This window comes from Boleophthalmus pectinirostris, unplaced genomic scaffold, assembly GCF_026225935.1.
Source record: "Boleophthalmus pectinirostris isolate CB_2022bp ecotype Guang Dong unplaced genomic scaffold, ASM2622593v1 HiC_scaffold_23, whole genome shotgun sequence".
In the NCBI taxonomy this organism is placed as follows: Eukaryota; Metazoa; Chordata; class Actinopteri; order Gobiiformes; family Gobiidae; genus Boleophthalmus; species Boleophthalmus pectinirostris.
The window spans coordinates 15,193,246-15,205,970 of record NW_026571207.1 but is presented as its reverse complement, the minus strand read 5'-3'; the positions used below and the strand labels follow the sequence as shown (position 1 = coordinate 15,205,970).

The window sequence follows — 12,725 nt, the reverse complement described above, 5'->3', positions numbered from 1 at the left end:
CGTGTGCATAATCATAGTGTGCGTCATATGAGCTGTCTGATATGTGACAGCAAACAATGCATGTGCCAAATCTGCGTAGAAGTAGAAAAGGCTGACAGAAAGCTGCTTATAAAACGAAAGTGGTCCAATTAAAAGCAAATGGCATCTCTCCACCTCTCTCTTTTGTCACAGATTGGATAATGTGCACTGGACAGAGCCTCAACCTCCCCTTATGGAAATACAATCATCAAGATGGAGACCTGCTTTATGACTTACATTTCCATTGATTCATTAAATAAAATTGAACACTTTAATGTTAATGAACCAAACATTTCCATTGCCAATATATGCCAATGTAAAATCCCTAAACACGGGAAAGTGTAAGTCACAAGGCAAGCTGTACTTGACCAGGGCACAACCTCTCCTACACAGACCTATCAGGTTACAGAGAAATGGCCAGCGTGTCACAATAAGCACTTTGCAAACCAGGTTCAGAGCTTCCTCAATCTAAATGTATTTTTAGAGCAATGTGTTCTGCAGCAATATTAAAGTGAACTTGATTTGTCAGCACTTTGTATTTAGGAAATGACCACTGTACTGCACTCTGTTGTACTGCTCTGTGTTGTACTCTACTGTGTTGTGAGTGTAAACCTGTGTTTGACCCATGTTACAGTTCAAAATATATGTACAAAATGTTCCCTATTCTGCTCCATAAGTTGCAGTCAGGTTTTTAACAAGATTCCAGCTATGACATTCACTAAAAACAACACTGTTAGCATTTAATGCAATGATTATGAAAACATTAGGTAAGATTTTGTTGAGGGTCTGAAGCTTGGTAGGTGCAAAGTGTTTACCGATACACAAAAATGAAAGAAAAGTGAGACACTGTTTGCATCAGGCACTGAAAAGAACTAGACAAAGGAGTAAGAGAGCTGGAGGGGAAAAACCTATTGTTGAATCCCTGGTTTGTACTTGTCCATGGCACGGCCCATACAATGGGCAACCATTAAGGGGCGAGGATAGGGGCTTCATTTGCTTAGCAAAGGCAGAGCTTCAGTAAGGGGTTAGTAAGGGAGGGTCATTCACGGATGGCCAAGGCTTTTAAATGGTTGTTACCTGGAGCTGTTAAAAAACGACAACAAAGAAAACAAAATCAAACAGAACATTAGAAAGGAAACCAAAAGTACAGCAGCGCAGTGATATTCAACCATTTCTTTAACAGACACACATCAAAACACATCTAAGCATTTCTCAGTTAGAGGGAATGTAAGCATTCCCACATTGCCACATATTTCACTTGTAATGTGAAACGTAGTTCAACTGAGGCAACAGAAATTAACAGAACGCATACCAGCATTTAAGTAACTTAAGATCAGACAGAAAATAAGCTGATATGGAACAAGTGAAACAAAATATGTGGAAATAGATGCAGCATGTGCTTTGGGATTCTTACAGTTGAGATCCATGTACCAGGCATCATTGCCATACTGGTACTTCCAGATGGTCTGGCCAATGGAGCAGACTAGAGATATAGCCAGCAGGCAGCCGAACAACACTAGGATCTGAAAGTTGGTAATCCGCTCCACGTTGGACAGCTTCAGAGGTGGGCGAGTGGAATTCTGGCAACACATAGGGAAACAGCCTTTGTTTATTTTTGTTAGAATTTCAAACATTCCTGAACAGTTAATTAAAGCTGAAGAAGAATATTTTTTGGTAATTTCTTAAACATTTTGTTTGGCTGTACCTGCATAAGTTTAGTATCATGTCCCGTGTACACGACCACTCCATGGACCCACTGTGTGTTCCTCAGCTGGGCTCCCCTCAGTAAAATCTGGTCCGGCCCCAGAGGCACAGTGCTGCATTTAGACAGTTCAGTCAGCCAAGCAGAAGCACACAGGCAAACACACTGCCTCCTGCTCACTTATTTATGAAATACACTGTATGAAATATACATCACAAAACTAGGGTAATTAGATCTATTCCCTAACCAACCAATCCATAAATCCAGTTTACTTCAACTATAATTCTTGCACTGATATTTTTGCACTTCTGCTCTGTCCATACTGTATATTTCATATATATTCACCTTATCTTTAATAAATGTCCTAAAATATTTGTATTTTATCATAGTTTATACTTTATATGCTATTATTATTCAGTGTTGCACCAAAGCAGTTTTGAATTTTGTTCACTGAAACTGGCAATAGAACTTTTTTACAGTTACTATTGCACTGGGAACACAAAATACAAGGATTTTAAAATAAGTTTTAACCTTTTACAATTTCTACCTCATTTTTGTCTTTGCCACATTAGTTTGCTTTTTGAGTAATTGTCCTTGTTGAAACTGTAGTGAGATCACGGTCAGAGACACCATCAGAAATAAGAATACTCACAGTATTCAGATGTAAGAGTTGTACCTGATTAATGTGCACTTCCTGATTCTCAGACAATAAAATGCTTAAACAATCAGATGTAAACGGCACACAGCAGACTTATTTTGACCTCAAGAACTGCTTATACTATATATCCGCAATGGGGCTTTTTGGTTAAATATATGGGAAAAACTGGGTAAAGGGCCTTGAATTTCCAGAAATCAGATAATGATCAGATCTTTGGTATGCATGTAAACAAAGCCAAAAACAGAAATATTTCGGTAGTTGTACCTGTGACCGTCTAGTCTGATGTTGCCGACAAACTCATACAGATGGCGGTTCGGACTCTCACACTCCATGCGGCCAGACAGACGCATGAGGCTGTCGATCTCCTTTATGTCTGAGGTCACCTGGAGGCCCTGGAAACACAATGATAATGAGTAAGAGAGATTATTCATTTCTTTTTTTTTTTTATTTGTTCCTGTAATAAAATGTTTAAAGAGTCTTGGCTGGAATATACCTGTCTGATTTTAAGATTGGTCTCTCCATCCAAGTTTGAGGTTTCAATGTAGCACATACCCTGTGGTTCACTGTTGGGATAAAGAGAGGCACATGCTTGCAGCTGACATAGAAACTGGAAACTGACATAGAGCTGGAGTTCATGTATTGTAAATCAAAATTCAGATTAATGAGATTTTACCAATCTAATAAACATTTTCTATTTCTATTTAGCCAAGTCAGAACAAGGCAAACAAAGATGATATATTTTCTTATAGTGGTAACAGAGGCAATATTAAAGGTGCACTGCATAACTTTCCTGAGGAAGAGTATGCCATCTGCTTGTCCATGATGTTATTGCTTCATCAGGAATGTTACCAGATTACATGATGATAAGCAGGTGATAAATAGTTACAAGTGCATATCTTTCAAAGACATTTTAGAAATAAACATATCCAAGTAAAGAATGTCTAACACAATAATGTGGAAGAAAAGTAAGGTTGTGCACCTTTAACTGAAAAAGCAGTAAAAATGTACCTATAATGGGACATATACCATCTTTGTTTGTGCAAAGTTCTGATTTGAAGACAGAGGAGAACCATGAGTGAGGACACATCACAGTAGGCTGAGAGGGCAAGCCGGGTACAACAAAGCGAGCAGACAAATGGGGCGCTGACAAATTCTGGGCATCGTGTCAGAAAGAGCGGAGCATGCCAATGATAAGGTGAGCTGGGTTGTTGGTCAGCTTCCCTTTTAAACCGTGATTTATGCATATAGAAAGCTGGGCCAAACATAAACAGGCTAAGAGAAGAAAAAACCTAAAACTCAAATAAAGATCTCGACAATAAGCCCAACCACAATCAATAAGACATTTACACTGTGCTGATGAGAGCCATCCGCCAAGTACTGTGTTTTAAAAAGCAACAGTCCACTCTGCTTCAATGGCAGGTGTAAATTTGGCAAATAAAATGAGGTTATTTATTAGTAGTTTGACCTACATTATATTAGGATCAGGTGAGAGGTAGGTTGTCAGTAATTCCAAGATGCTTTGCCTTCATCTTGCATTGTGACTACATGCAAAAGTGGCACGAGTAGCAAGCCATGCAAAGGCAAAATTATGGAAAAAGTATATCAAACCAAAACAACATGTCGGTTCTTGTCAAGTTATATTGAAAACATTCAAAAACTATAGTTGCACAAAAAAGACTAAATAAAAATAATAATAATAAAATAACAAAAAAACAAATACAAATGAAATAATTAAGAAAAATGTAAAATTAATAATTGACCACTCTGTAACATGGCTAAATTCATCAATGACTTTTCATGAGAGGTAAAATAATACTGTATGTGTGGTCCCACTAGGTCCACAGCCCCTAGTCTCTCCCACGGCTGTTTCGTTGGTAACGCTGGTGGATTTTCTGACCTGGACGACAGTATGACGAGGTCGGCCGGGAGGTGATCCCCATTTGCAGCTCTGACTACTTCACCAACAGCCACCTGATATTACCAACCACACACCAGCAGGGGGTGAGAGAGAGGACATGTGGCAGTTGTTCACATAAGAGGCAGGAAGGAGGAGGATGAGAAATAAAGGAGGGACACAGACAGACAAACAGCAAACACAAAAGGAGAAAGACAAAGTGTTTCAGTCTTTGGGAGATGACAATGATCACTCCTGATGAGCTCAGGGTACAGCACTTGTTTTCCTTTTCACAAACCATTCACATGTTACATAGATGTTTTGGTAAAAATTTAGTAGTTACATGGTTTATGATAAGGTGAAGAAGTACATATATGCAGATATGATTGGTACTCTGGTCAGAACATTGCGCCATAGCCCACTTACAGAAGTGATAGTTGGTTTCACATAAAATATTAAAGACTTTAAATATGAAGGAAATTGGTTAATTCAGAATGTGAATCTAACCACCACTTCTCTAGTGATGGCTAAGAGAGCAAGAGGGAAAGGAGTTCCTGATTGTCAGGCAGCATGATGGACTCCTATACCTGGTAGACAAAATGGCAGCATCCGCAGGAACAAAATCACTGCCATTTACTTTAATAATATCGCCCACTTCAACCTGTGAACATAAACTGGTTAAAAACTACAAGGAGGGAAACATTGGGATAGTTCCTCCACTAAAACAGGGAGTAAAGCTGAAAATAGGCAAAGTTTATCTGTGCTGTAAAAAATAATAAAAATAACGCAAAATGCAATCATTGTATAAAAACTATGATACCACTTTTTAAACAAATCTGTACAACGCAACTTAGACAGTGACAGAATGTATTTATAAAATACATAATTAAAAAGTAAAAACTATAATATTTTAATATTTCATGGATCTGCACTAATGTTACCAATGTTATTAATGTGACACAGAAAAGAGAAATGTATTAGTGTTTTAGCTAGAGCTCTGACACTTCAACTGTGGTTTATGAATACTATATGCTTATTTGTATTATATTTACATAACATTTTTGCAAATAAAATATTGAGACATACAAAAGTATGTATCACAGTTAAAACATACCCAGCTACAGCTCATCTGTGAAACTAGAGCTTTACAAATGAATACCACTATATTATTACGTAATTACCACTGAGAAAAATACTCCCATTATGTACGATGGAAGAATTTGCTCTTTGTCCTGCATCATGACCTTCCAATGGCCAGCCACATGGAAACGCTGCCTTAATTAGGAGCTCCATGGATGCTAATTGTTTTGGAGTGTGTGTATCTCTATGCGCTCTGCATACACAAGGTTTCTTTGTCTGAAAACAACTTCAGGGATGGTACAGCTAGTTGGTGTATACATTTTTTTTCATATTTTTGGTAGCCCGGGTTACAATATAATGTCAAAATGTGCTTTCAGTGAATACATACCTTCTCCCAATGCACAATCTCCCAGGCACCATTTCTCAACACTGTGATGAGTAATGAAGGGAATGTGGGAGTGAGTCAGACCAAGGGTGGGAAAACAACGACGCAGGAAGAAAGAAATGATTTGTTATTATACAATGTTATTATAAAATGAAAATGCAATTAATACGCATTTTCCTAGTCTAAGTGATTATTTTAATACCCACCTTGACATTCCTTTTTGTTGACTACACTGTCAGCATTATGACGTTTCTGAAAAGACAAAAAAAAAACATGAATGAATGTGTTATGGTCCGTTTAAATTGTAATCAGAAGGCTTGCCCATAATTAAAATCTATCCCTCACAAAGCCTTTGGCACATTGCATGTTCACATGCATTATTTTTTTAACCACTAACACAGCTTTTACATGAAGTTGGTGAAACACCCCTCAACAGCAACCAGCTCTCATTCCTATTCTCATTCATATCCTATGGTGACTCATATTGCTCTTTCTTACAATTTTGTAAATTGTAATAGATACAATGTTTTGCAATTAGATGGAGCCAAAAGGTAGAGGTCACAAAGTTCCATTTCTAAAATACACTTTGAGGGGGAGGCGGAATTTATAAAAGTATAAGGCAGCCAGAAAGAATAGCATGTTATTAAAAAGAAGGACAAAGGCTACCTCAAAGTATTCATTTTTGCAGTGTAAATGGTAGATCAGAGTGGACTGGGTTGCTGCTGGCATTGGTTTGAGGCCTTTGGGACTAACGAGAAAGAGAATGGGAGTAGGCCAATGAACGGCCACAGTTATTCTTCACACCTTTGCACTGACTGGACTCTGGACAGAGTTCAGACTATTATCACATAGTAGTAGTCTCTCATGGCAGTGTGGCAACATCTGAGGACAACAGTGAATGGACGCTTACATCAACAGTTATTACAAAAATATTTGGGACTGAAAAGCTATTTTAGATGAATCAGCATGTCAGATTAACGGTGGGCGATACACACACACACAAAAAAATTTCATTCACCTCACTATGTGCCATTATTGGACAGACCCTTCTTTGGAGTAGGAGAAACTTCAGTTTTATATTTTTCAGCTTTTCATTCTTCTACCCTTGCGCAATTGGCTGTACTATGCCTTACATCCCAGTGGACTTAGTGAATGGGAGAGGTTCTGTATTTAGATGATGTGTGTAATCACAGTGCAGCAGCAGAGAGCTTACAGTACATAGAGGAGAAAGAGTAAATACTGCAGTATCAGTAAAGTTCAAGAGACAAATAGAGGATAAAAGAGATCAAGCTTCTGCAGCAGTGCTTTGATTAACATATTTATAGCCTCATATAATAAAGTGAATGCAATAAACATTCACTGCAAAAAGGTCCTGTGTTCGAACTCCAGGCGGCATGGGGCCTTTGGTAGAGTTTTCATGTTCTCACAATGTATTTGTGGGTTGTGCTGTTTCCACCATCTTGCCCCCATCTGGGAGTATGACAAAACCACCAATCCTTCAGCTAAGGCAGGCCTGACCAAGCCTAGCTGGAGTTGGGTCCTTGGGCACTCACTCCATGGCAGTTTCTCTCCTGCTCCTGACAGGTTGCCCCAGCAGCAATGAAGGATGGGTCAAGTATAAATGATCAATGAAGTACATCTAACCTTACCTTGATAACTAGATTAATTTGCACTTTTATTTTTTTTTCATAGACATCAGTATTATTTTAAACAGTAAAAAACATATACTATAACTAGAAAAGCACTCAGAGAGCGGTTTCAGAATGATGATAAAATACCATTGCTAATAAAACAACATATTAAATATTTTAAATTAGAGAAAGTCAAGAAAACACTGCATATAACAAACCACGGATGTGTGTAGAAGCTTTGCATGTGTAGAATTGTATTATTGGATCAAAATTGCATTATTGGATCAAAAACAAAACAGGTAGAACAGTTCTTTCCTCATCTGCTGCAGTGGGACTGGGAGGCAACAAGGTGAGCCGGTGCAGAGTGTGTACTGTCCATAGTGCATGATTCATGAAGTTGGGGTCGATCATGTCCTGTCAGGTCAACTTGTGAGGAGCAGAACACTACAGAGACCAGACGTGTGTGTACCGGTGACCTTCATACACAGACACACACACACGGGCAGTCATCTCCACTCACTCTCCATGTTTTTCACCACAGTTCAAGAGGAAAAAGTGCTGCGCTGGGCCCTTCACGAGGAGATAGAAGCTAATAGTATAGAGTAACTGCCCACTGGGAACTGCAACGGGAGGATCGCATTGCAGGGTCACCGCAATACAGTAGCATGCAACATTCTCTGGCCAACGTCACCAAAGGCTGAGTGAGAAATTACTTATGCATGAAGAGGGAAAGGTGTATCGAGGACTTTGACTTCTTTCGAAACACAGACAGAGCTATACAGTTTAGAAAATCTGGTAGGGTTGAATGATTTTGGAGAGAAACTGAATTGTGATTAGATTTGTGAAGTACAATTCTCTTCAGAGTGCACTTTGGGAACAACTCCAGGTGCATTAATGGAGAGCTATTATGCAAAATCCACTTTAGAGTTTTTAGCTACATTGTAATTGTTGTCCCTTCTCATTTACCCACTCAAAGTAGAATATAGACTGATTTATGCAAGTTTGAGTTATTCTCCTTCATTCAAAATGTCGTTGTTCTGATCTACCCCCCATTTTCACTGCCAATGATGCACGCCCAACACTCAACATTATTATACTTACTTTGTTCTCCCTTTGCATTTTTCTAGACTGTGATACTTAGGCACATTTTCTTTTTACAATACACTCTCTGTTAGCAGGATCTGCAGCTATCGATTTGTGTTTTTTGATTCTAGACTGTTGATCATGTCATGCTTCCAGATGTGGAAGAGACAGTTTTTCCTATTAATTGGATTGCACTTTTTGTGGAAAATATCTAAAAAGTAAATCCACAAATGCTGAAGCTGGCCATTTCTATTAATGACAAAACCCTATAACTGTCTATTACAACAAATATAATATTAATTTTAGTTAAACCCAATAACAGAACAGGTCAGTAGCATGCAGGACTTTGTTGTGATGTTTATGTTTTTTGTGGCAATGTACCATAAAGTGTCAGGGGGGAATTTTCAGTATGGTGAATTAAAATGTCCCAAATATCAATTATAACATAATGATCCACTGGTGTCATAAATTATAGCTATAATGCAGACAAAACCACAATATGTCTTCTTTAAATTGGAGAGAAGATTAAAAATATGAACTGATAAAAGCAAGGATCTTGTGAACAACTTTGTAGAGGTCTAAATTACAGGTACAGCATTTAGAGAGTACATTCTATTATCTCAATAACTGCAGCCTTTGCGATTCGATAATAGCACAAAGTCAAATTGAGGTGTAATTGCGATATATTGTGCAGCCCTAAATTAGACATCTGTTCATATTTACTGAGCTCATGCAGTTGTTTGGTTCAATTTGACTGAACAGTTGTTGTGCATTAAATGTTTTGTTTTTTTTTAATCCAGAAAGGCAAGTGAAGGCACAGCTGTGACCCCCGAATGGCCACGTTTCTGTTTAGTTGTTTTGTCTGGATGTAGGGAAATCTCCCGCTGAGCCCTTGTAAGCATCACTTCCTCTCTACCCCACAGGGAACACATCAGGGCGTACACTGAAGAAAAAAAAACCTAACGCCATCCACTCTCAGCATGGGAGGTGTGTTTTCTGTTGTTAAATGAAAGGAACACATAGTCATGTGTTTATAAACAAACTGGAACAATACGAGTGAGTCAGAGACCATGATAATTACTGTCCTGACTTATAGACAGGAACAATATTTTTGGGGGGTCAATATTTATGCTGAATGAGGATATTTCTCATGAACATAAAAAACAGATCTAGTCCAGTCCAAACTTATTCCTTATTTACCTTTTTTTTTTCTGTACTACAATAAGATTTGAGCTACTGAGGGTTGAATAAATAACTTGTATGAGTTATTAAATACACAAACTATTACACTGGTTTATTCTGCCCTTTATTCATTGCAAAAAAATAAATAAATTTAATTTAATTTGATTTATTTATCTATTTATTACAAAATTGTACATTAAGAATACTTTTACTTGCAATAACCCTGCTTTGGACTTGGTGTGTCAGTGGCATAATTAAGTTTCATTATAATTTATTGTCTATATTTTCTCAAGCAATTTTGTTATCATGACAGGCTTAGTTGCTATGGCATTGGATGGGAAATAAATCAATCATCAAAAGGTCATAAGGTCATGGAGCCTGATCACGGCATGTTAATTTGGTTTTCAAAGTTTGTAGCTTGTCCATTTATTTGTGCTGAGTCTATGTTTTATAAATGAGGCTTCTGTGCCCCTGTCTTGATTGCCTGCCACAGTAATTATTTTCTCTGTGACAAAATAACATCTTGAGTAAAACATAGAAGAGACATATTATGGAAAATTGAAAAAGTGATTTTGAACCATATTTTTGAACCACTTCAAATTGTATTTAGACTGATTCATGCATGTTTAAGTAATCTTGCAATCAAGACGCCATCCTTCTCCAGGATTCAGCAGCATCACATATTTTGGAACAACAACAAAAAGTCTGCTGCTCGGCAGTGCAGCAGATGACATTGCAATTTAACACACCCCAATATAAAATAATGATCCATGGGTGCCAAAGATTATAACTATATAGCAGACAACAGCATATTACTACTTCATCTATGTTTCTATTAATCCATGATGAATTTCAGATTCAACACTAATTATTGTTTTTCTTACCAGATCTTCAATGATCTCTTTGACAGCTGCCACCACAAGGATGAAGAGGAGAGGGACCAGTGTTGTCCAGCGACCAGTGGGAGAAACATCTGGAATTTGCTAAATAAAAGACAACAAAGAATATCAGCAAAAGAGACAACATAGAATACAGGATCACTTCAGTTGATATGGTTTGTGTGAGCTACAAGAATATATTTCCTTTGCTAATAAGAGTATTTCTTTGGTTCATATGAGTTGTTTATTTTCTGTAGGCTGGAGTACACTTCTTGACAGTAATTGTTTGTGATTTTATGATAAAATTGTTATGATGATAATGAAAGTTTATGACAAAGATGTGTGGCTTTAATTAGAGCAAGTCAGTAACTTGCTCCTCTGCTCCTGTAACACACACTCTTATGGAAACTTGTGAGAAAATGGATCCCCCTCCCGTCTTGCTCATCTGCATGGATGTTTTATTCAAGGTCGCAGCATCGACAGGGCAGGTAATGAAGATTCACACTGGCTTCTGTTCAAAGCCCCAACTTCAAGGTCACTGGAGAGAGCTGGTTTCCATCTTGCAAGCTTTCATTAACATTAACATTACACTGGTCTCTCAGCACCGCCACTAGAGGCTGGGGCATTCTGGTTACTTGGTTTGCTAGTTTGTTGATGTTGACGATATAACAAAAGTTACAGTCTGGTCTTTAGAGGGGAGTTGATTTTTTTGCCTTAATTTTTTCCCAGATTCAGATTGTATTCTGGAAACACCAAAAATTCACAATTAAAACAAAAATGGTGAATGCATACGTATTGTGGCTTAAAGATGCATCATGTAACATTTTGGGTAGGACAGTAGTATTGATGCCTATATTACAAAAACAATATTACATTTTCTCCAGGCCAAGTTACAGTTCAGATCTGTGGAGAGGGACCCCACTTACAGTAAGAAAACCTGCTCAGAGACATTTTTGAGCAACCTATTCTTATATGGCCATCTATATCTATGTAATCTATCACGATCAGTGATGGTCGATCAGTATCAGATTTTCAATACTTTTGACAAACCCATGCCATACTTTTGTAGATTCCTGACAAAGCATCTTCATGGACACCCCTACCAGAAAATTTAGATAGTGACCTTTAAAATTATGCCTAAAATCTACAAAGGGGAGATCAAGTGAAGACAGCTACTGTTTTTAGCTGCTAAACTCCTTTTTAAATACGTACAAATATTAAATTATTTTTATTTCAATATTTTCTTCTGTGTTATTATAAATGCATATTCAATATAAACTGAACTACTAACTGCCTCAGTTTACTGGCATAATCAAGGACAAAGGACAGTGATCCTCTGACTCAATGGTGTTCCTAACATGTAGCGGTTGTGTATGTACAGAGTGGTTTTATTTAGTGACACACGCAGTATTACATGTATTATTCATCATCAAGCAGAGGCATAAAAAAAGCCATTGTGTGTGTATGAAATTACAACCATGACCTTAGGAAGATGGAGTCTAGGTCAGAACAAACACACCAGTCACACAGCAAAAACTACGACCAGGGAGAAGTGTGATTTAGCGCTAATGAGCTCCTAAATCTATATATCGGGAACACTTCTAGCCCTCTGGTTTGTAAGCAAGATGGACAGGCCCAAGATGGCAACCACAGTACATCTTACCTGCAAGAGTGCAATGAAGAGGAAGAAGGCATTGGCCGCTCTCCGGAACTGAGAGTAGAGGAACCGCGGGAGGAAGGTGAGGACGTTATATTTGGCAGTGCTGCAGCCAGCATCACACAGCAGCGGTGTCAATAACAGCAGAGGGCAAATAGAGAGAAAAGAAGAGAGAGATTGCACAAGTTTATATAAGGACTCAAAACGCACAATGCTTTTCTAGGCTTAAAATTACACAAAGAACAGCCCATAATTAGGGATAGGTTATTTGCTTAAAGGTGTACTGTAACTAAGCTGGTCTCCAAGGAGGTATTGGTGCTTTGCCTGAAATGTCTCAGAGTATGGGCTTATTTAACCATAATACAGGTGTTTTAATTAACATTAAAAAGCCTTGACAAAAACTCATTCTTAGGGTGGCTTTGTACACAGATCTGAACTGTATCTTGTAGCATCACCTTCTTATCTTCATGGAGATGAATAAGTTTAAGGCAATAACATCTCCATAAAGACAAGTAGGTGGCAGTCACTCCCCCAGAAAAGTTAATCAGTGCACCTTT

The 12,725-nt window shown here is 38.0% G+C and overlaps 1 protein-coding gene across 3 annotated transcripts in view; it reads right to left on the bottom strand.

Annotated features, from left to right (window-relative positions):
* Window positions 1-12,725, bottom strand: part of atp8a1 (ATPase phospholipid transporting 8A1) — a 107,678-nt gene that overhangs the window by 65,219 nt on the left and 29,734 nt on the right. For 2 of the 3 annotated variants that reach the window (XM_020923351.2, XM_055159197.1), the window contains exons 3-11: window positions 12,175-12,274; window positions 10,518-10,616; window positions 5,944-5,989; window positions 5,741-5,781; window positions 4,860-4,933; window positions 2,872-2,941; window positions 2,643-2,770; window positions 1,724-1,835; window positions 1,433-1,598 (exon numbers count right to left, since the gene is read on the bottom strand). In XM_020923351.2, the coding sequence (XP_020779010.1) occupies window positions 1,433-1,598; window positions 1,724-1,835; window positions 2,643-2,770; window positions 2,872-2,941; window positions 4,860-4,933; window positions 5,741-5,781; window positions 5,944-5,989; window positions 10,518-10,616; window positions 12,175-12,274 (836 nt within the window). Of the gene's footprint in view, window positions 1-1,432; window positions 1,599-1,723; window positions 1,836-2,642; window positions 2,771-2,871; window positions 2,942-4,275; window positions 4,350-4,859; window positions 4,934-5,740; window positions 5,782-5,943; window positions 5,990-10,517; window positions 10,617-12,174; window positions 12,275-12,725 lie in introns of all 3 variants that reach the window. The other variant, XM_055159196.1, reaches the window with a different exon arrangement.